The 25,772-nt window shown below is 31.8% G+C and overlaps 2 protein-coding genes across 2 annotated transcripts in view; both read left to right on the top strand.

The window, feature by feature from the left end:
- The window catches only part of LOC125823662 (uncharacterized), a 608,951-nt gene that overhangs the window by 521,512 nt on the left and 61,667 nt on the right, over window positions 1-25,772 (top strand). The window lies entirely within an intron of this gene.
- Window positions 18,125-20,849, top strand: LOC125823671 (adenylate isopentenyltransferase 5, chloroplastic-like). Its single transcript, XM_049503029.1, has 2 exons — window positions 18,125-18,285; window positions 19,298-20,849. Exon 2 carries the CDS (start codon window positions 19,326-19,328, stop codon window positions 20,322-20,324), a length of 999 nt encoding a protein of 332 aa, XP_049358986.1. The 5' UTR covers window positions 18,125-18,285; window positions 19,298-19,325; the 3' UTR covers window positions 20,325-20,849.

The following is a 25,772-nucleotide window of genomic DNA, read 5'->3' as shown; positions in this document are numbered from 1 at the left end:
TATGTGTATCTATGGTGGATGGACTCCAAGAGAGGATCATTGAGGAAGCTCATAGCTCCATATATTCCATTCATCCGGGTTCCACAAAGATGTATCGCCATTTGAAAGAAGTGTATTGGTGGAATGGCATGAATAAGGGCATTGCAGAGTTTGTTGTTAAGTGTCCAAATTGCCAACAAGTGAAAGTAGAGCACCAAAGGCCTAGTGGTTTGGCTCAAAATATAGAACTTCCGGAATGGAAGTGGGAGATGATAAATATGGATTTCATTAAGCCTTCCTAAGGTCTCGCAGACAACATGATTCTATTTGGGTGATTGTCGACAAAATGACAAAATTAGCCCATTTTTTACCGGTAAAGACTACCCATTCAGCAGAGGATTATGCCAGGTTATATATTCAGGAGGTGGTAAGACTTCATGGGGTTCCAGTCTCTATTATTTCAGATAGAGGTGCACAGTTCTGGAAATCTTTTTAGAAAGGTTTGGGTTCAAAGGTAAACTTGAGTACTGCATTTCATTCTCAGACAGATTGGCAAGTAGAGCGTACCATTCAGACATTAGAATATATGTTGAGGGCATGTGTGATTGATTTCAAAGGTAATTGGGATGATCACCTACCTTTAATTGAGTTTTCTTACAACAACAATTACCACTCCAGCATCCAAATGGCTCCATATGAAGCCCTTTATGGGAGAAGATGCAGATCTCATATTGGATGGTTTGAAGTTGGCGAAGCAGGGTTGATAGGACCAGATTTAGTCCATCAAGCTATGGAGAAGGTTAAAGTGAATCAAGAGAGGTTGAAAACGGCACAGAGTCGACAAAAATCCTACACTGATGTTAGGAGAAGGGCGTAAGAATTTGAAGTAGATGATTGGGTATATCTAAATGTTTCACCCATGAAGGGTGTTATGAGGTTTGGTAAAAAGGGGAAACTTAGTCCCCGGTATATTGGGCCTTATCGAATATCCAAAAGGATGGGCAATGTAGCTTATGAGTTGGAGCTACCACAAGAGCTAGCAGCGGTTCATCCGGTGTTTCATATCTCCATGTTGAAGAAGTTCATGGGCGATCCTTCATTGATCATACCCACTAAAAATATTGAGATCAAGGATAGCTTATCTTATGAGGAGATTCCGGTCCAGATTCTAGATCGCCAATTTCGCAATTTAAGGACAAAAGAGATTGCATCAATCAAAGTCCTTTGGAGGAACCAATTTGTTGATGAAGCTACTTGGGAAGCTGAGGAGGATATGAAGAAGAGATATCCACATCTCTTTGAATCCGGAGAAAATGCAGACCAATGTACTAATTTTCTTCTTAGTACTCTTTAAATTATAAGTGAGCATGTTGTTTGTTGCATTTGTTTGTTGGGTGTTGAACTAGATGTCACCACCCTTAGCCTAGTAAGAGTAATCTCATTCGAGGATGAATGTTCCCAATGGGGAGATATTGTAACATCTCTCAACTTGAAATAGTTAGAAAGAAGCTAAAAAATTGAAATAATCATTTTAGGAAAGTATAAGGAAATCTGGAAATTTTAAGTAAGTTAAGGTTGAGATTTTGGTCAACTTCAATCGGTCATAACTCTTAGCTCAGGATGAGTTAGGTGTAGTTTCAGATATGGTTGGAAAGCTTTTGGAATAGAGAAATGCCTAATCCGGATTTTTAAAGGCTAGTTTGGTCTTTTCCTTACTCAATTAATTAAATTCGTTGTTAGTAAAATAATTGGGGTCAAGACTGAGTTAGCTCAGTTTACGCTTTTGAAAATTAGAGTTAGGGTTTTTGGAGAAAGAACACAAGAGAAAGGAGAAGAAAAAAAGCAAGATTCGCCAAGAACGATCGATTTTGGTGGTGGATTCTCCAAGGAATCGATACTACAAGGTATTTGAGTCTCTCATAGTCTTGGGTACATTCACCCACGTGCCAAACATGTTTATTTCAATGTAGTTCGTCCTAAAAGAATTTGAATGTTGTTCTTGAATTGGGTTGAATTGTGGGGTTTCTAATATCTTTACTTGTGTTTTAAAGTTACCTTGAGTTAGGTTCTTTAGTACATACGCTGGGTATCGGGTTCTAAAATGAATTTGAGGAAAATATTCGAGTGTAGGCGAATTGGGGCTGGAAAACGAAGAAGGAAAAAGTTGAGCAAACTTCGTTAAACAAGTCCGCGTCGCGGACTTGTTCCACTAGTGAACAAAAATTGACTCCGCATCGCGAACATGACGCGGACTCCTCTGTCTCAAAATTAAATTTTGCGAGTATTTATTTAGAAACATCTCTGCGTCGCGGACTTGTTCCAAGACGGTGATTTCGTAACTTTTCTCAAGTTTAGCTATTTGAAATCATTCCTAAACATCATGAAGTATTTCCAAACACAAATCATAATCCTTGAATCCATAATTCAAATCAAGGATCAGTTAAGAGTCAAGTCAAGAGCAGTTAAGATCGAAGTCAAGAAAAGTCAAGAGTCAAGTTAAGATAAGTTCTTAAAGTTTTCAAAAAGTTTTTCACAAATGTTTTAACTTTATTTTAAGACTTAAGTTTTGAGTCAATAAAGAGTAAAGTTGAAGTTCTTTTCTTCAAAGAAGCATATCGGGACTAAGTATTTCCCTAAAGAGATTTAAAATATTTTTCACATTTAAATAAGAACGGAAACTGAGATTTCCAGAGAGCCTTCGGGCTAGTTTTCAAAAAGGAGTAATAACTTTCTAAATGAAGCAAGAAGGGAAACTGAGATTTCCAAGATAGTCTTTGAGCTAAGTTTTTGAGCACTAATCTCAAATCAGAGAAGAAGTATGTTTTTTTAAAACATAAGAGCTAGTATATTTTGGGAGTAGTATTGAGCACCGAATCGGGGATGAGCATGAGTTCAGATAACTTACGTCACCATAAAACCATGTAGCCATCATGGGTAGAAAAGGGTCATACTTTTTAGATGAATCCTTTTTGAAATAGACTAGTGGATCCATTAGGCAGTTCAGATCCTATACCTTTGGCCGGGTATAAAATGTGTTGGCAGCGTGAGGTAGATCAATGTATCATCACTATAGCTCTTATGTGATGGTTGTCGGTTAGAGAAACTCCCATAGAAGTATTGTATTTTTATATACATCAGTTTATTTGTATTTTTACATACATCTCAGAGTTATTTGTTTTTAAACTGCTTTATATTAAATAAGTTCAGTCATGTTGAGTTGAGTTGAGCCATGTAAGTTCTTCAGTTTCTCTCAGATTCTTTCTAGCCTATGTTGTTTTAGCATTCCAACTCGCATACTCGTACATTCAATGTACTGATGCCAATTGGCCTGCATTGTCTTATGATGCAGACATAGGTAAATATGATCGGTATTCCGGCGCATCGTTGATCCAGTGAGCAGTTCAGTGTCTGTTGGTGAGCCTCCTTGCATTCCGGTGGATCCATTTCATTGCTTTCTAGTTTAGTTTGTTAGGATATTGTGGGGTCTGTCCCAACATCCATCTCAGTTGTTATTAGAGGCTTCATAGACAGTCAATGTTAGTTCTTTAGTCTTATTCATTTCATTTGTATCGTTTAAGACATGAGTTGCCATTTTTGCTAATATATTATTTCTTTAAGTTATTATATGAATATTGTCTTCCACCGAGTTAAGTAAGCCAGGCCAAGGGTTCGCTTGGGGCCAGCAATGGTCTTCGAGTGCCGGCCACGTCTAAGGTGTAGGCTCGAGGCATGACAATATAGGATCCCTCAATGATTAATGAAGGCTTAGATAGTTAGTAATAAGAAGAGAGCGAATATATGATTTGAAAAGCATTGGCGTGACGCAGAGGTGGAATTTAATTTTTTTTAGAGAAAGGATTTTTTAGACAGGATGACTACGTATCCTCTCCGCGACGTGGAGAGGGGGTGATCATATGAAGGTGGAAATTTTAAAACGTCTCTGCGATGCATCCCTTGCTCAATCTCATCAAGAAGAAAACCTTTAGACTTGTTAGGCCGATCTTTTCTTCCTCTCCCAAACTCGATTCAAGGCATATCCAATCAATTCCATTGTCCAATTTCATAAAATTTCATAAACCCAGAACATTTTCAATGAAACCCACACAAAAATCTATCAAGAGACTCAACTCATTCGCAAAACCCTCACTTCAAGAACTCAAAGACCTCCATTGTTAACTAAAACTCAAAATCTCAATCAATCAACTTCAAGAACGGTCTCATGGGTAAAAATTCACATGATTGGCGTGAGGGCGAACAAACCCAACACTATGAAAACTAAGTTCTTGGTGAAAATCCTCAATCTTGAAACTTTTTCGTTTCCCCTCTTGAAACTTCTCTCTAAAAACCCTTAGCGTTTTAGGAATGATTAAAACTGATCTCAATCAGGTTAGACCCCTATTTGGGTGAGAAAAATGTTCAAGCCTAGTGGGGTAAGGAAATGACCAAAATACCCCTTCTTAAAACGGATGAATTGTCTTAACTAGACAGGTTGCACTCAAATGGGAATAACTCCTTCATCCGATCTCGGAATTTAAAAAACTAGGCGGCGTTGGAAAGAGGACTCAAAGACCTTTCATTTGATACCTCATGGCCCACCTAACTCTTTAAGTGCGGAAAGTTATGATCGTTTGAAGTTGACCCAAAACTAAAAACTAAAGTTTAACTTGTACGAACCTCTAGTTGGCTTTTCGAAGTACGAAATGTTACATCATATATGAAAGGATTCAATTAAATAATATATTAAAAGACTAAAAATATTGAGAAGAGATTATACCTAAAATTTGGGATTGTTTAGAGGATATTTGAGTTAGTTGGGATATGAAAAATCACCTTGTTGAGAAATATGAATTGTTGCAATATATAAATATTGTATAAACAATGTATATTGATGTATATACATCTATGATACATAGTTATATATCATATATATAATTTTTACAATATCGATACATTACATATACATGTAACCACTTTTGTTGATTTTTTTTTATCACCTATACAATTATGTAAGAAGCATATATATTTTGAATATCATTGAATATACCAGTAATCACAATATTTATGATATACTACACAATATACTAATATATTGTGAATTTCTTTTCTATACAGTTTATAGTATACCATGATTCAATTGTATTTATGGTGCATACACTATTAATATATTTTGGATATCCTTTGACAATAGTTACAAGTATTCATAGTATATTATACAATAAATTGAAATACCATTGGTATATTATGATATTATTTAAGATAAAATTGCTATATGGCCGTTTCAATTATATATATACATCTATGATACATAGTTATATATCATATATATAATTTTTACAATATCGATACATTACATATACATGTAACCACTTTTGTTGATTTTTTTTTATCACCTTTACAATTATGTAAGAAGCCCATATATTTTGAATATCATTGAATAGACCAGTAATCACAATATTTATGATATACTACACAATATACTAATATATTGTGAATTTCTTTTCTATACAGTTTATAGTAAACCATGATTCAATTGTATTTATGGTGCATACACTATTAATATATTTTGGATATCCTTTGACAATAGTTACAAGTATTCATAGTATATTATACAATAAATTGAAATACCATTGGTATATTATGATATTATTTAAGATAAAATTGCTATATGGCCGTTTCAATTATATATATATATATATATATATATATATATATATATATATATATATATATATTATTAGTTATAAGTGCATTATTATATTTTCCACTTTCAAACCAACCACATAAACACAACCTTTATTGAGTAATTAGTGGTTGTTATTTTTTTGGCACAAACTTTAGGTAAATCAATTAACTTATGATAAACTTGATATTTGCATGGAACTTAATGATTAGTTTACATTAGTGCATCAAATAAAGTAAAAAAGATAAGGTAAACTAAGGAGATTAAAAAAAATAATTCTAACCCCCCAAAAAAGTAAGATTGAAATGACAACAAGCACTGTTAGAATTTTGAAATGAACAAATTTGGATCATAAAGAATCAACAATAAGGTGGAGCCAAACTAATAAATGACCCTTCAATAAACTAAAAGAAGATATTAACATAATGATGCCTCTTAGAAGCAATTAAAATATATTATCTTGAAGTATACTTGTATAATAAAAATATACTTAACTTTCTTTGATTCTATATTCAAAGATTTTTCTTCCTTTTGACGTTCCTTTTTAAGTGAATTTAGCAATGGATTCCTCAAAGATAAACTTCATTAATGATACTAAGAAAAGTCCTTAATGAAATGACTTATGCTTATAAAGTTTGATGAATCTTTCAATTTTTTCTCTCATTATATATATTTTCACTCACATGCTACAAAAAGTAGTAGATTTTTAACTAGAATTATATGTATATGTATATACCTTGTGTTTGTTCTTCTTGGCAATATATATAAAAAAAAATAAATCTATTTCTATAATGCTATAGTGCTATATTGACCATTTGGCATTTGGTATTGTAGCTAACTAGCTATACATATACCTCAACCAGAGTTCTCGAATTCGAGTCCCTCTAGATACAGAGTTACCTTTGTTATGGAACGCTTTACTGCCAATGTGAAACTTCACGAATTCGGATTTAGTTGGGAAACAAAAAAAAAACTTGCAATAAACTATAATGAAATAGTCATATATTTATATAAAAGAGAACCTTGGGTCCGCCTATGTGGCGCCACCACAAGTTAGAATTTCCTTTTAAATTTATTTATTTCCAAAAATAGTCTCCGCCTTTCATGAAAAGATGTGACTTTTATGGAGAGTTGCGACTTTTATGAAAAATTGTGATTTTTATGAAAGGTTATGACCTTTCCAAAGGGTTGTAACTTTTTCAAAGATTGTGACTTTTCCGATGAGGCACAATAAATATTTGTTCACACTATCCTTTGTTGTCTATAAATAGAGGGATATCCTCTCATTTTAAAACAACGAAAATTCAGAACTTTTTCTTCTTCTTCTGCACAATTAAATATTCGTGTACTTTGCTCATGTTGAGTGGCTCACTGACACCATTATTTTTGTATAATACACTTGTGAATAAAATCGTTCCATCATGAGATGATCTATTCTTTTAAACCACAAGTACTAGAAGGGAATGATTTCCTTAAGAGGACATTTTGCATTCAGTGGGCTCAATTTTTTTCTTTCTGTTTCATTCTATTGTTATAGATCCTGGTATATTTTTTTACATTCATTAATTTATGCTCATGATATTAATTGTTGTTTTTGAATACATGTTTTAAACTTTGTTGTTTATGTTTCTGCAAAGTTAATGTTATAAGTATTTGTTAGTACAGATAAAGATTATTTATTTATTAGAAAATTTAATATTTCATGTTGATGTTCATCTAATTTCCCAAAAATATCAAATAGTAACACTTCCTGGAAGTAAAATGATAAATTCTTAAATCAAATTAAAGATGATTGATTGAAGGATAGATGCTAAGATGGTATAATTATCATTATCCTTTACATTATTAATGTTCATTACTACGTAGTCTTGTATGTAAGATAATATAGTATTTTACTTTTTAATGACTGATATGTTTTAAGTATTATTTTATAAATTCTGTGATATTAAATTCCCGCGCGAAGCGCAGGAAATGTTACTAGTCATTTCATAATCTAGCAAGCTAATGCAAATTACTTTAAACAAATACGACAATTCTCTTTAAAAAAAAGTGGTTTGAGATTGATTTTCTCATTAATCTTATGTATATTAACGAACTTTACACCTTATAACATTAAAGCCATTAGATTATTTTTATCACATTAAAGTAATTGACCTATACATACGTAAATATCTCAAAAAAATATTAATGAAAATTTAAATTTTCCAAAATGAAGTACGACACATCAATAATTTGTCACTCCGTTAGTTTCATAAGAAAATTTTCAAAAAATGTAAAAATGATTACTCATATTTTTGACAAAAGATGATTAAAATGACATTTAAATAATGCAAAATAATAAATACAGTTGCAGTATAAAAGTTGTTTAGTTCTAGAAAATTTTCAAATCAAACCCTTTCTATTCTGTGATCATTTTTCTTTTCTTTTTACGATAACAATATATCTCCGGTGAAATTCTAAAAAATGGATTTTAGGAAAGGTAGGATGTATGCAGGTTTAATTCACTATTTCTCTGAGATAGAGATGTTGTTTCTGAAATATCCTCAATCAGCTCAAACAAATTTAAGGAACAATGCAAAGTCAACTTTCGATCAACCAATCAAATTAAATGACGAAACAAATGACATGCATGGATTGAATAATTATAAAATGACTATATATCATCTTGAGCATATATACTTCTTAAACATCGATATATGGAAAACTGGATGTACATGTATGCTTGGAGGCAAATCGATCAAAGCTTGTGCTAGTAGATGTTATTATAAGCAAACTATATCGTGCCCTCACGTACGGACCTGATGCATTTTCATGGGTCAAGTATGTGGAATTTTTTTTAATATGAATAACGGTGAGATTCAATTTCAGGACTTCTATCTGCTCTGATATCATGATAAAGTGTGTGATCATCTCATCTAAAAACTTAAGTTGTTAGAGGGAGCACACTTCTATTATTTAATTATATTCTCAACACTAAAACCTTAAGTTATTAGAGAAAGTACGTTTCCTAGATCCCTCAATCATCGTAGTCTTCGCATAATTTAAATTTTCATGATAAGTGTGAAATTAGGTCTTAGGCCTAACTCGGCCTAACTCACACCCCAAAATCTAACTCAAAGAGGGAGGATTGCTTAGCATTAACACCAATGTGGACTTTTGTCATTCTTTAACACTCCACCTCACGCCTAGTGCTTAGCATCTGATGCTTGACCAATTTTGATTTTTGGGGGCCCCAACATTGGGCGAGATTCATGGGCCCTACTTTGATACCATGTGAAATTATTAGGTTGTAGGCCTAATTCACATTCCAAAAGCTAGCTCAAGGAAGGAGGATTGCCTAGACCTTATAAGGAGTACACCCATCTCATTAACCATCACTGTGAGACTTTTGTCCTTCTTTAACAATAAGATGCCAACTGATCTATATCAACGACCATAATATCAAAATCTAGACACTATTTTGATGAAACTTTAATGAACTAGACACTCTATCTTTGAAAAGGAAAAGAACAAGAAGAGTAAAATCAGGCTCTTTTTCAACAACTATTATTAGTTTTCTCTGCACTTGAATATTCAATGGTATGGAGAGATGATTCAAGGAACTAGCTCAAGCTGATTAGAAAACATTAATATGGTGGAAGACATACTTTTGGTATTTCTCACTTTCTGCACTAGTGCTTCTTATTTCTTTCTTTGACCAGTACTAGAGAAATTAATCATTTATTATACACTCTTCGTCCACTTTCATATGTCCACTATATCAAAATAGATGTCAACTTTTACCTATTCAGTTTAAAAAATCAAAAGATAATTTATCACTTAGTGCCTAATTTATATTTGTATAATTAACTATAGTCATATAACTGATCGCAATTTTCTTAATTATAATTGACACATATATAGTAGTATTTTGCAAACCTTAACTATATTGTCTCATGCATACTTTTACTTTCCACAATATCTATACATGTATCATTAGCCAATATACAATTGTATAATATAATGACATGTGTTATCATTAGCCAATATACAATTGTATCCAAGGATCTAAGAAGCCATTTTCTTTAAATTTGATAAATAATTTTCTCATTGTTTGACTTTAGTGTAAAGATTATTTAACTTTTATTTTGTGATGAATACATAAAAATATTTTTAAATCTTGGTGCATTTTGAATTCTTGTAACATTATCGCGCATGCACAATGACTAATAGCCATGGTCTAACTTTTATTTCATAAAAAAATATAATTTGAATATGATGATGGGTCATTATCAGAAGAAAAACAAATAATTTGGCATTGACATATCTTCAAATGATTGCCATGATAAGTTATAAGTCAATTATCTTCTTAGTGCAACAAATCCTTTTGGAAGTTTAATGATAGTAAGCTAATCATCTTTTTTGACTTAATTTGAATGATGTTCAATAGGGTTTCAATTTTTTTTTAATATATTTAAATTTTGTAATGCTCTAGACACATGTAGCCACTTAACTTTGTTTCATGAGTCAATGAGAATTACCCACTATTAGTCATTTTATAACATCTTTTTTGTGCAAGCGTCATTCACCGTAAACTTGGTGTACAATTTGTAGTGTTTTTTTGTTTTTGTTTTATTAGGTATACATATCTGATATTTGAAATTTACTGACTCAATTACTTAAAACCGTGTCAAGTAAGTCCAATAAGGTGAAGATATTCTTAATATTAGGTATCGAACTTGAGACCTCCGATTAAAAATTAAAAAAAAACTCAATCGTCTCACTACACTTCTTCATCATCATTTGTAGTGTATTAAAGCAAATAAAAATGGAGATTTCAAAAGATAAGTGTCACTTTTCTGTTAAATTTCTTAATCAATCTTTTTCTTTATTAAGTTGAACAGATATATGTACACTCAAATAGGGAAGGCTGCTTATTAAGCATTAGACCCTTTATATATTGTAATCATGCCAAACATGATTGCCAACTTACATAGGGTTAATTATATATTATCATCATTAGTCTTTCTAGAAAACCTAGAGTAAAATGTAAGCTGTTGCTTCATAACAATATTATTGTATGTGGGTTAAACAAATTCGATACAATTGACATATCAACTTTAAATGTTATATATATAACTTCACAGGACGGTGAAGATTGTCCAAAACTATATAAGGAGATCACTCATCCCCTTTTTCATCTGATGTAGCACTCTTCAACACACCACCACACATCCAGGGCTGGACAACGAAAGGTGAACAATTTAATGTGGGGGTCCAACATCAGGTGAAACAAGCATTGAGATGAGTCCTGCTCTGATGCCACATTAAGAATTAGATCAATTTTAACCTAACTCAACTTCAAAAGCTAGCTCTGGAGAAAAGGATTGTCCAAGACTATATAAGAAAACCACTCATCTCTTTTTCATTCGATGTGGAACTCTTCAATAGCTAAGTACATACTATTATATATTAATATAAAGGTTAAAATTAGGATCACTTCTCCGTCAAATAAAGTTATTAGCAAAAATGAGTTTTAAGGATGAAAATAAGTGGGCTCAAATGTTCAATAGACAAACAAAATGACTAAGTCACCTCAAAACATCATCATATATCACCTTAAGGTGGCCTTAGAATGTGTAGCACTCACTATTAGCATATATATATATGTTATATATATGTAATGTCACAAGTAAATTCCTAAGAAAATAACGAATTACGTGCAACTTTTGACTTACAATCTTCCAATAACATAAAAGAAGAATGAGATGTCATGGCAAACACATGATATATACTCCATATACTATATTATGAAGGAATATATACCTCAACTCCACTTAATTCAATCAAGTTTCTTGAAGAATGGAGGGGAGAGGTACCTACCTTTTTTGGGAAGCATTCTTCTTAAAGATCCCTTAATTCCAAATTCTATCAAAATTAAAGTGATTTAAAACCGAAAGTTACATCACAAAGGAATAGAAAAAGAGAAAAAAAAAAGGTATATTATTATTGAGGGGCAAAATGGAATTGAAGAATTTGTGTCCGTACAACCAACAGGTTGCATATTCATGGATAGTTCAATTCTAAGAAACTTCCCCTACGGCCCCTAAGGAAAATGTTTAGGGTGTGTTCGGTACGGAAGAAAAATGTTTTCCGAGAAAATAGGTGAAACTTTCCCTAGGGCCACTAATATTTATTTGAGCTTAAGGTACCTTAGATCGCGTGTTCGATACGAAGGAAAATGTTTTTTTAGGATTATAGGCGGTCAATTATTTACTTATTTTCTTGTGTTCGATATGTAAGCAAAAATATTGCTTGAAAAATATTTGTATATAATCTAGACAAATGATATGGAAAGTGAGGGGGGGGGGGGGGGTAGGGGCGAATATTAGGTGTGTTCATTTGTGGAACTTGTTTTCGATACGGAAGAAATTTTTTATTTTTAAGCAACTTATTTTCAAGAAAAAATATTTTAATTCTTTTTGACCAATCAAATATGAGAAAATTAAAAAATATTTTCCACCGTACCGAACACAGCCGTAAGTTTGTTTTATGATAAATATTTGTAATGTCTATACGGATCAACCTGCCAAAATTCGATATTCAGATCAAATTGGGGAATAAAGCTAGGATTGCAGAATCCAAATCTTTCCTTTTTTCAAATTTAGGAGTGAATAGTACATTTTTGCAAGTTTAATTCGTACTAATGGAGACTTTAAAATAAATTAATAATGTACTATATATTGGATATTTATTTCCATTTCTTACAACTATATTTTTTGGTTTCCATATTTATTGTTATTTCATGACTTACTAACAGTCTAACATATTGCCTAATTAAGCTAGATTTTTTTATTTTTGCTTAAGAGCAACAAACCCTATAGTAAGACTATAGAGGATGGAAAAATAACTAATTGCGAGATTGTAAAAAGTAGAGAAAAATTGCAAAGTAAAAATATGTAAAAGCATCAATAAGATGTCTCAGATTCAAATCTTGTCAATAGAGAAATCTTCGATAAGGAGTTATTCCCTTTAAATGAGCCCACAATTTAAATTAATCAGAGCAGTAAATTCTGAGAATCAATTGATTAAACAAAAAAATAACTCCAGAATTAAGATTCCAAAGTCACATTCATTATTTTCTGAAATATTATGGTTGATGTTCCTATTCCTTTTATCACGAAAAAAGATTCTTCATCTTCCCATTTATCTAATGCCATGTTATGACTAATATCCCATTCCTATCCTTAAGTAAAAGAAAGAACATGCAAATATTCTATGGAACATTTTCATCTTTTTTCTATTTTTATTTCTCCAATAAAAACTGTACATAGGGGTAAATTAAATTTCCAAAAATTCCTGATCAAATATGTGGTTCCAAGCTAAAATGTACCTAATTTATGTTCTTATAGGAAAATGTACCTAATTTATTGTTTGGTTGTCTTATTACTACAAGAAAATATTGAATTAATTATTAAATTTATCGATAATCTCTAGCTAATCAGTCATTGAAAAAACTCCTAGCTAATTATATTTTCCTATAATTTATCGTTAATCCGTAACAAAATGAGATTAAAATGAGACTTTTTCTATTTAGCTACAAAATTTTGTCTATTACTGTGTCACAACAAAAACGGACATGATGACACTTGTCTATTTCCACCAAGACAAGTCAGCCTCAACCCTACGAAAAGAGAGAACATGCGGAAAACAGTAAAGCAAGAACAAGACAAAGGCGGAAAACTTATTCATTCTAAACAACACCCCAAAACTTGATTGTCATGTGTACAAACCACTAATAAAAATACATAATTCAAAGATAAATACAAGTCTCAGTCTTTATTTCTCAAGTAGAACAAAGTTTAAAAGAAAAAGGAAAAGAGGGCCCACCAGGATGACAGACACCTCTCAGATCCTTCAACAACCCTCGACTGTCAGGAGAAGAAGAAGATCATATGGGTCAGGGCTCAAAACCTACACAAGTGTAGAAGCAAGGGGTGAGTATCAATAACACGGTACCAACAAGCGACCTACTAAACAAAGCAACTAGCTAGAAATCAAATACCCCTTACACTCCAACTGAACCTCCTCAAACTATAAGCTGCACAAAAATCAGCCCAAACTAGCAATTCTATAATACACGGCTCACAAGACTCAATATTCACAGTTCAATCTTCACAATTCAACAATAAAACAAATCAAATAAGTCAATCTCAATGTCAAGTATTTCAGTTACATGTAACAAGTACATCAATCACAATCAACAAGTAAGTCATGCATAAGCATCAAATGCATCAAGTCACAATGATCAATCTCTTGCTGGAACCATTTTCCATCGGCACAATATCACTAGCCAAAACCATTTCCTATCGGCTTTATATCACATTACTAGCCGAAGCCATTTCCCATCGGTTTTATATCACATTACTAGCCGGAACCATTTTCCATCGGCTTTATATCACATCACTAGCCGGAACCATTTCCCATCATTTTATATCACATCACTAGCTGGAACCATTTCACATCGGTTTTTATCACATCCTTAGACGGAACCATTTTTCATTGACTTTATATCACATCACTAGCCGGAACCATTTCCCATTGGCTTTCTATCACATCACTAGTCGGAACCATTTCCCATCAACTTTATAACATCATCACATATCTCATCACGATGTTCACAGTCAATGCATACAAGCAATATCACACCACACGGAAGAGACAACAATTCATACCATTCAAGTCCACAATCATGCTTTCAAGCATTTCATCAATCAATCAATAAGGGTTACAATAAGGCAATTCACGTCATTATGTTCATCACATAGCCCATTTCATTTCAACTCCGTTTTATTCGTTTAGATATAACAAGTGGACAATTTAAACCCTTCACCTCATCCTCATTACTCCCAACACACAATCAACAAAGGAATCATACGAATTCTACTAGAATACTGCAAGGTTTAGGAAGTCACTTGCCTTAAATCAATCAACAATCACTCCAATAGTTGAATCTTCCCCTTCCGAATCATTTCAAACCCACACAATCTATAAAAAAAAATAAGTATTCACAATTACTTTCCGAAAACAACAACACCCACAATAATTTCCTTGAAAGGTGGGTCAATCAACACAATACCCAATTTCAAAAATTAAGATTTGAATTCGAAATTTAATACTTGAAAACATTACTCAAGGTTTTAGGAACTCATTAGGGAAAATCATTTCGAAATAGGACTTGAAATCAATTCACAAACTCCAATTTAGTTAAGAACTTAGGTTCTTGACAAACCTCATTTTTCACCAATCAAAACCTCTTATTTTGATGTTAAAACTCATAATTAATCAATGGGAAATGAAGGTTTAGGACCAAGAACACTTATCTAACTGATCTAGCATAAAAAATTCATTCAAAACTCACCATCAAGGGTTCCCCAAGTTCAAAAATGGTGAAATGGGGCTTAAACCCCAAAATTTACAGCAGAAGCCCTCTTAGATATCACTTAAGCGAGTGAACCCCACTAAAAAAGCAGGCATCGCTTCTGTGATGAGGCCTTCGCTTAAGCGATGGTTGCTTCGCAAATGCGAAGGTCAACAAAGGTTTACCCTTCGCAAAAGCAAACCAAGCCTTGCTGAAGCTTGCCTCGCAAAGCGAGACAACTCTCGCAAAAGCGGAGGTGCACCAGAACTCAAACGTCAGAAAATCGCCAACTCTCAAAACATCGAAAAGACCCTCGAGATTCATTCGGAACCTCGTACACACAAATCACATATGAAAATAATTATACTCGATATTTTGGACTCAATGAAACCGTCAAAACATGAATTTGAGGTCTCATTGACTCGACGTCTGTGAAAACCACAAGAAAGTTACTCGCCTAAGTGGGCTAAAACAAGCTCGGGACCTCTCAAAAATCAACCAAGCCTAAAATCATCCCCAAATTCGGTGGAACTCTCGAAATTCTGATCCGAGCATCCGAACTCCTAATGTTGACCAAAGTCAACACGTGCTAAAATTCCATAATTTCACAACTTAGGACTCATCCTCAAAAAGACTCAAAAAAATGAAATCGACAACTCTTATGGATCAAATTTCACATTTCAGGACTGATGGAATCGACGGAATTCCATCCCGACATTCGAAACTCCAAAAGACACCAAAAATCACTTTCTTAACAACTTAGTCTTTCAAACTCAAAACTTACCAAATTCTCAACTTTTAACTCCAAGTTCAAGGACCAATTATTTAAAACTCAAACATAGGAGGCTCGGGGTCAATCACGAGAGGGAAAAACAGTTATTTCCATGAAAAAACAAAAAATAATCGACTGGGTCATTAAACACTGATTCTTTATTTTCTAGTAGTGTATTTTGCCAAAAGAAAAATCATTTGTGGGAACTCATCAAACATATTGTGCATTACAAAACACATTTAACAGAACAAAAAAGGAAACTAAGACCTTATTTTTGGTTTTCCACTCATTGTCTGGAGCTCTCATTGGAGCTCCGACTAAATTTGAATTGTGCACTGTAGGGCCCGTTCGGAGGTGGAACTCCCAATAAGATTTTTTCCATATTCAGGACTTAAATCCGAAACCTCCGATTAAGGGTGGAGTAGTCTCACCACTACATCACAACCCACGGTAAAACAAGACTCACAAGAAGCCACATTAGCTAAAGAGGTGGTAATAAGAAACTAAATGTGGAGTTAGGAATAATTTATCATGTCCTTTTAGATCATATATTATCATAGAAGCATCAAAATTGCTGTAAACCAATTTCATTGGCCGTTACTTTAAGAACAACAACTTGCCAAAACAGTACTTGTTGATAATGTGATCACAAGTGTTTAATTATCCCAAGATAATAAGTAGCTTTAATCCTAATAATTAACTAAAAAAAGAAGTTAGTACTACTAAACAAACATAGATTAGGGAATTCAAAGTGATTCCTTTAAATAGGATCCACATTCTAGTTTTAGTTGATTAATAATAATTCTAAACTAATTTAAAATATTGTTTAAGTTATCTCTTCTCCTTAGATATTAAATAGTGACCCTATTTATTTTTAATTTAATTTGGCTTTCTGATGAGTGCTTTAATTAAGTTGAACTTCGCAAAACTGTCTTATTCTCTAATTAATAACACTATAAGTTCATCCTAACCCTAATTAATTTTTGGAACCTAAGAATTATTCTGCATGGTCCCCCAAGAATATGTTCATTTAATTTCATGTTGCATCAAATGGCTATTCTTGTCCAAAAAGGAAGAAAGACACACACACCACTCCTTTTTGCTAATTTTTCTTATTCACTATATGAAGAAATTCAATTCTTCTCATCAAAGGTTTATGTTGGTTGATTTTTTAGATAATCGCTTAATTAATAGTTATTATCCCAAAGTCATATTTTTATTTTATTTTTTCAATAAAAAATGAATTTCAAAAATAATTAATAATTGAATTACTATTTGAGAAATCAACTTAGGTTTACGTCAATTACAAGCTTGGACCTAAAATACTTGTGACAAATTCAACACAAGAAGTTCAAAGTGTTGAACTCTATGTGATTATTTCATTTTAATTTTTTTGAAGTATGTTAGTCCTATTGTTTTGATAAATTTTAATGATGACACCAAGGGGGTGTTTAGCTAAGCTTTTTGTAGTGACTTAAAAGTCAAACATCAAAAGTAAATAGTTATCTATTTTTAATTTTTGACTCTTTTTTTAAGCCTAAAGTTAAAGTGATACTTCGACAAACACCTCTAAAAATTAAAAAGAGCTAAAAGTATATGAAAATAAGTCAACTCAAATGCCCTCTAATTTCATGTGATTTGTATAGAACGATGAAAAAGTAGACATTTTTCATTAAAAGGAAAATCGATCTCAACATATATACCAAATAAGTAGAGTTCTAAACAAGAGAGTTGATATCAACAACAAGAAAGAAGGCCAATGGCTCGTACCACAAGATCATCTAAAGATGAAAACACATATCACATGGAAGGATTTTTCAGAATCAAGAAAAATTAACTCACTCAATATGAAAATATGTTAAGCAATAAGTAAACAATACACACAATCTTACAAGAAAAGACAACATATGGTCATCACAACCAATATAATGTCACTACACTTAATCAAGGACAAACATAATAACCTTGAAAAATTTCCTTAGGTTACCTTAAGAAAAAGTTTAATAGTGAAAGAAAAAAGAAAAAGAAAGATTAGAAAGCTATACAAGTAGAGTGACCACAAGGCAATGATCTATCTAATCAAGATACAATTACTTATTCTCTAAATTGGACTAAATATCGAGCATTATAATAAAATTCTCATATCAATCATTATTTTTTAATAGGCGTGTAAAGTTTTGAGTGGATGAATTGAAGTGGATATAAGTTAACTCCAACAAAAATGTGGCACGTATACGTCATTGTTAAAAAGATGCCAAAACTCAATAAATAGGCATCCACTGAAAGGTTCTGCAGACAATTGAATTAACACCAAACAAGAGATATATCTTTTTTCCATCTTCGAACAACCTTAGTTACATACATATTGATGAAAAATACATAAAATTAGTTCCAAGCTCTCTGCACACTATTTTTTTTCCTATTTTCTTCTCAACGTTCGCCGCATAAATAAAGGTACGATACGTTTAGTGGTCATTGACTTTAATTTACGTGGTCTATTAATTTGTTAGTAACTTTTCATATACTTTATTATCTTTCAACGGTCTTTTTTTAAAAACTAATCGAGTACTTGATGTTGCAAAAATTAACATTTAGAAAAGGGTTGCTATATCATTTATTTAAGGGAAAAGGGTTAAAAATGCTCTTAAACTATGTGAAAGGAACAAAAATGTCCTCCGTTTATAGTTTAACTCAAAAATACTCTTACCGTCAATACTTTGGTTCAAAAATGCCCTCCATTTGTAGTTTGGTCAAAAATGCTCTTGCCGTCGATACTTTGGTCCAAAATACCCTTATTGTTATTTAATGGGTCAAAAATGCTCATTTTCCAAATAAATATATTATTATTTTCTTTTTAATACATTCCATTTCTAATAATGTTTTAAAAAAAATAAAAAATTAGCAAATTTTATCTTCAATTCAGAAAAAAATAAAAAATAAAATATTTCTTATTTTATTATCATTATTTTCTATCGTTATATAAATATAAATTAATGATGGATATACTATGATCTTATATATATGACATATATTATCTGTCAAAAGGGTACATGGAGTTATTCTATTTTAATTGATAAAATGAGATTAAGAAGAAAAAAATATTTCCTACATTTTTATTTGTTAAAGTGATTTTAGAAGAAAGAAAACAAAAATAGTGTTTTTTAATAATATTTTAATTAGGAAGAAGATGTGTTTAAAAAGAAAAATAAATATAATATATTTATTCAGAATAGGGCATTTTTTACTCATTATGTAACTATAGGGGCATTTCTGGGACATAATATTGACTGCAGGGGCACTTTTGAGCCAAAGTATTGACGGTAAAGACATTTTTATTCCTTTCACATAATTTAAGGGCATTTTCGACCCCTTTCCCTTTATTTAATTTCTCAATTGTTATTATGATTGAGTATCGACCATGAAGATATATAGTATTAATATTCTTTCATTCTTTGTTGTTTAACAGGTTTGTAATTAACTTAACTAACACGACGATGAATATTGTGTTACAACATATTGCACCAACATTTGTTTCTTGCAAACATCAACCACTTATTAATTTCCGGGATGGTCTAACGATTGATCCGTTTTTTCCCCCTCGACGAAAGGACAAGGTGGTGATAGTTATGGGTGCAACAGGCACGGGAAAATCTAGACTTTCCATTGATTTAGCCAAACATTTTTCAGCAGAGGTTGTGAATAGCGATAAAATGCAAATTTATGAGGGTCTTGATACTATAACAAATAAGGTTACGGATAAGGAGACTTGTGGAATTCAACATCATTTGTTATCAATTATTGATCCTAACGAAGTTTTCACTGCGACGGACTTTTGTCAACGTGCTACAAAAGCTGTGGATTCTATCATAAGTAAGGGTCAACTACCAATCATTGCTGGAGGGTCAAATTCGTACATTAAGGCACTAGTGAATGATGACATTGAATTTAAGTCCAGGTATGAATGTTGTTTTCTTTGGATCGATGTAAATTTGAAAATACTACAAAGGTTTGTGTCAGAAAGAGTCGATAAGATGGTGAAAGAAGGGCTTGTAGAGGAAGCAAGGGAATTTTTCAACCCTGATGGCGATTACACAAGTGGAATTAGACGTGCAATTGGAATACCAGAAATGCACCAATATTTCATAAATGAAAATAATAAGATGATTAATCAAGATACCAGGGACAAGATGCTTCAAATTGCTATTGAAAATATTAAAGTCAATACATGCAAATTGGCTTGTTGCCAACGTCAAAATATTCTTAGACTTGAAAGCCAATTTGAATGGAAAATAAATCGACTTGATGCCACTGAAGCATTTGAAAAAAAAGGTATTGAATCAAATCAAGCATGGCATAGGATTGTATATGAACAAAGTACTCAAATTGTTCGTCATTTTCGCGGTGAAGAACTTCTCAATATCCCCTCTCCTCCTCCTCCTTCTTCTTCTTCGTCAACTTCCTTCTTGCCCAAAGTTGCTACTATGACGCACTAGAAGAATATTGCCCACATATTGATATATGTTTACTATATATATCTTCATAGTGTGACAATATTTGCTAAAATCAATAACATCGTCACTACATACGTTTGAATCTTTGTTTCTACACCCAACAACAGATCTTTCATGATCAGACATCTCGTCTGTATGGAAGAATGGAACTACTACTCTCTTGGTGGGAAGTGCCTTAGTCCCCTAGCTACATAAAGTTGAGTGGTGGCAGCTATATGCGCGCACTAGGTGCGCGCATGAGCCAATTTTTGATACCCTATGTCATTGGGTATTTTTCTATATGTGGGGTTTTGTTTAAACTTTTTGAATGTCTATGTTGTATTCTGTGTACCTAAAATAAACTTTGTAGAACATTTGCCACCACCCCCTTCACACTAAAAAAAAAAAGGAGACTTAGTGGCATTTTGGATTTTATATATATTCTGTACTTTGACATGAGCTGTATTATTCTATATATCACTTTAATGTAAAATTAAAGTATTTTGCATGTATGTACTATATTATGTATATGAGGGAGAAAATGACATAAATAGTCATTCAACTATAGGAGTAGGTCTAAAATGGTCCCTGAACTATACACTTAACGGATTTAGTCCTTCAACTATTCAAAAACTTGTCAGTTTTGGTTCATTAACTATACACTTATCGATTTTAGTCCTTTTACTATAAACTTACCGATTTTAGTCCTTTAAGTATTCAAAAACTTATCAAGTTTGGTTTTTGTTCATTTTTTTAATACAAATAGCTTAGGTTTATAATAACAGAATCTATGCCTCGAGAAATTAAATCCTTTAGCAACTTTTTCTATTGGTTCTCTCTCCGTTACTTTTTCTTCAAATTAACCTTACGCGAAGAACCTTAACCTCAACGATTAAAATAAAATTCACGAGGAAAGAAAATATAAGTCATAATTTTATTCAACAGAGGATAAAATGAAGCATATTTTTGTTACTAATGACTTGAATATGTTAAACTTTATTATAAAAAGAAAAAAAGTTATTATCCGTTAAATCCAAAGTTTGTACTCCAACGACTTCATTGAACGAAATTTGTTTAATTTTTCAGAAATGGTAATTTATAAAATGGTAGATTTGCAATTTTTTAAACTTTTTTTTAAATAGATCAATTTTATTATTCATTTTATTTTACGTAAAGAAATTTGAGTAAATTAAATAAAATTCGCATTGATTAGCATGATGCATGATAAGTTTCTAGAACAAAAACTATCAAAATTTAGGATGGTGCGTATTAAAAACCAAAGCTATTTATATTTTAAAAAATGGACAAAGACCAAACTTGATAAGTTTGTGAATACTTAAAGGACTAAAATCGGTAAATTTATAGTTAAGGGACTAAAACTGGTAAGTGTATAGTTAAGGGACCAAAGCTAACAAATTTTTGAATAGATAAAGGACTAAATCCGTTAAGTGTATAGTTCAGGGACCATTTTAGATCTACTCCTATAATTGAGGGACTATTTATGTCATTTACTCTATATGAGGTGATGTCTTAGGGAAATGCATCGTGTTGTTTATGATTCAATGAATGTCATCAGTGCGCCAATAAGTGATATATGAGTTCCTCCACTTTTTATGGACATTAAGAAATTTATTTAATATGTATAAATAATTTATCTAAAAATTGAGTAAGTTATTTTTCTAAAGTTTGTGTCCCAGCAAAACATGCTTTCAAGCATCAACACTATTAAATTCATCATTTCGAAAATCAAGTTCTAACGATTTGATTTCTGGAGTAAAATGTGTTCATATATGTATATAGTACGAAATCAATTGTATGAAGGCTCAATGCGAACTTGTATTATACATACATAAATTCAAATTTTGTAGTTAAAATTATGTTCAAATTGTTGCAAGTATATATCTCCGGACCTTCTAAGAATGACTTTCAAAAGTAAGCAGTAAATTGCCTACCTCTATTTGATATCATAGACATTGGAATTTCATGCAACCTTACTATTTTCTTCAAGTACAACTTTGCGTAATAAGTCTCAATATATGTTGTATTAGAAGAAAAGGTGCAGGCTTCATGAGCCTATTCACAATAACCCAAATTGAATAATTCATGGTCTTAGTATCAGTTAAATCCACAACTGTGTAATTCTAATTAACTCACAATCACTAATCTAATTCAATCGAACTTGAAGACTAGCAAGTCTTTAAATCTCTCTATATACCCATCGACATCTCATAATGTCGGAGATACACTAAGGTACCCATAGACTTATAACGACTCAAGACATCAATGATAATATGACTGTAGCAAAACTAATGGAAGTAACTATGGAAAAGAAAAACAAATAAGAGAAGTTGGATGTTCAATCAATCACACAAGGGCACTAAGAGAATCAAAATCAAAGGCATATAGAAAATGATTCTTGTAGCACTAAAATTTGGAATATAATAGACAATCATCCTCAATCCCAGCATCCAAATTAAAGGACTTATAGTACTTGTACGGACTTCCCTATAAACATGAAAAGAATTTACACTAGGTGCATGTGACCCTATACATGAATATGCTTCCAAGGGACATTGATTTGACACACTTCCATAGAAATTTATTCTCTCCACCTCAATTTACGTGATACATTTTTCTAGTCAGACATTTTTATAAAAATATTTTTCTGTATTCCTTTTCCCTTAAATTCGTATTTGAGAAAACATTTTTACATAAATCGAGATAAAGAGGATATAAAGTATGTATATTGTCTCTCAATAGGATTTTCTTCTTTCTTGGAATCATTTGAAAAGGTACATAACATCTAAGAATCCGTTTGGATTATCTAAATTGAAGAAATTGATAAGCATCAAATGCTGGAAAAATGTTTTGATTATTATAACAGATTATATAAACAAACAATTATGTGTTTGAAATTTGGATGGAAGTGTTGAACGGATAATAAGAAGTTAAGGTGTTTGGTAAAAAAATGTTGATAAATATTTTTTTTCTTAAGTGGCTGAAGTGTCCTTACAACTATTTATTAAAAAAGGTATAAATCTAAAAGTATTTTTTTATATAATAAATAGATAATTAGGAGTTACTATATATTTTCAGAAATGATAAAAAATATTTGGGATAAAATAATAAAAAACTTAATCAAACTAAAAGGGCTTTTAAAGTTATTCTATATGTTTGGGATGACCAACTTATAAATTTTGGCATATTTGTCAAAAATAAATTTAAAAAACAATACTTAAAAGCTAATTTAATCACCATATAAGCTTAATTAAACATTTTTTAAGTCATTCTTTCTTAAATGGATGGTTGGAGGAAACATATCATACTTGTTTGACATATGATTTACGGATCGTTTGGTACGATAGGATGGTATTAGTAATGTAATGAATTTTAATACATGCTTTAGCATGGTTAAAAATACGATTGTTCCTTGATGTGAGATCAAAAATATATAATTTAATCATTATTTGTCTCACATTTATTATTTATATTTATCTTTTTCGAGCTTTAATTTTATGAATTGAACTAAATACTGTAATTTATTTGTAGGAGTAAATTGGTGTAAAATTTTTGAAGCTAAAACGAATTAAAGATGGAATGTTGAAGAAGGAAATCAAGTAGATAACTTAATAGATTAAACTTTATAAAATAATATATATTTTGGTGGAAGTAGAATTGGAATTGGAATTAAAAATTCCACGTGGCATCATATGAAGAACGGGCAGGAAACTCGGCAGAGCACTGTTTACACGTACAGGAATTCTTATTCCGTAAAATAAATAGTAGGAGAAAAATTATAGGGCATTAAGTAAAAAGTCGTCAATACTTTTTAGGGTTCTTTTCTTCTTTTTATTTTCTTAGAGATTAGTAGCTAAAAGCCCTTATTCTAGAGCAGTAGCTACAGATTGAATGTTGATTATTAAAGGCTTGTTGAATTAATTCTTGGTTGTCATTATAAGTTACTTCTATATTCTTGTTTTAGTATTTTATGTTTGATCACCATAAGATAAATATATTGTCTAAACTTAAATCGGGAGAGGAGAAGTTAGATAGACCAGAGAATATAGAGAGCTTGATCGACCTATTAAGTTGAGGTGATTTGTGTTCAGGAGTGACGCCCGAACGAACAACTCGCTTGGTTACGAAACATGATGAAATATAAATGCTCGTGAATTAGTCTATTTATCCACGTTCAACGATGTAGTTAGATAGCTAACTGGCGTAGGCGACTAGAGGTGTGAACCCGACTCATACAATTAACCTTGTAAATCAGTAACTTGACAACTAAAATTTGTTCTAACCCAAGAATATGATACATGAGATTCATTGCATGCTGCAGCCCTGGAATTTTCCAACAATTGTAAGTAATTTTATTATTTTGTTCTGGCATTCTTTTCTTTTGGCACTCTTAAATAAATAATTAGACTAGTATAATTTAGTAAAAATAGTTAATTGACAAGCCCTTTGGGTTCAATAATCTGGTTCTTTTAAGAGTCACTATATTACTTGCGTAACCGCGTAGAAATTAACTATTTTTCTAGGTTATACTTTTTCTTTTTATTTATTTATTATTACTTTTTTACTTTTTTTAATTAGTTTTTTTTTCAACAATTATTATTTTTCTTTCTTTGAATAATTTGGTACTCTTATTGATATGGATGATTGGGATAAATCGTGATTGGGTGATGAATGTTTATGTAATATATGTGGTTGTCAATATATTCATTGGAATGGTTGTCCTAAATCCTCCCTTTCCCCGAACCCCTATTATGATTCTTCTATTATTTGTGATGTTGGTAGGGGCGATGAAGTGGAGAATGCAAAACTAGAGACGCGTAATGGGAATTCACTTATGGAATGTACGGACATGCTGGACAAAGTTAATTCAAAAATCACCGAACAATTATTTGAATGCACAGAAGAGCACAAAAAAATCATGAAACTGCTAGATGAGCTTGACACTATTCAATTAGAAATTATTGTCCTAGCTAAATTAGAAGAGATTGCATCCCAACAAAGAAAAAGCTATGAAGAAGCAAAGATAGTGAGCCAATCTTGGCTACAAGAACAAACTCAACTTCTAAAGTTTCAAGAGTCTATCTGTGATGGTCTGACATACCTGACAACCCAATTGATTGAAGGAAGAGTTGTGCTCACACAAGAAATAGATCAATTTGGCTCAGATATTCATGACTTGGAGACTCACTTGAACAAAAAGATTGAGGCGTCTGATGCCCAATTATCAATTGTCGTGGATAATGACCAACCAGTGGAGCAAAAAGAGGAATTTCAACCATTCAACTACACCTTATTCCTTAATATTGATGTTGAGAAAGAGTACAAAAGTGAGAATGTTTTAAATAATATTGCTTTGAAGTTGAGGCAACTTGAATTTCATTCAAAACACTTTTCTGTAAAATCTGAACTAATGGATGAGGGTATAGATGAGGA

This window comes from Solanum verrucosum, unplaced genomic scaffold (genome assembly GCF_900185275.1).
Source record: "Solanum verrucosum unplaced genomic scaffold, falcon-dt-bn FXZP01000093.1, whole genome shotgun sequence".
In the NCBI taxonomy this organism is placed as follows: domain Eukaryota; kingdom Viridiplantae; phylum Streptophyta; class Magnoliopsida; order Solanales; family Solanaceae; genus Solanum; species Solanum verrucosum.
This window is presented reverse-complemented; position numbering and strand designations above follow the sequence as displayed.

Coding starts and splice junctions, on each gene's coding strand:
- LOC125823671 (XM_049503029.1), top strand. CDS start 19,326: ATGAATATTGTGTTACAACATATTGCACCAACATTTGTTTCTTGCAAA.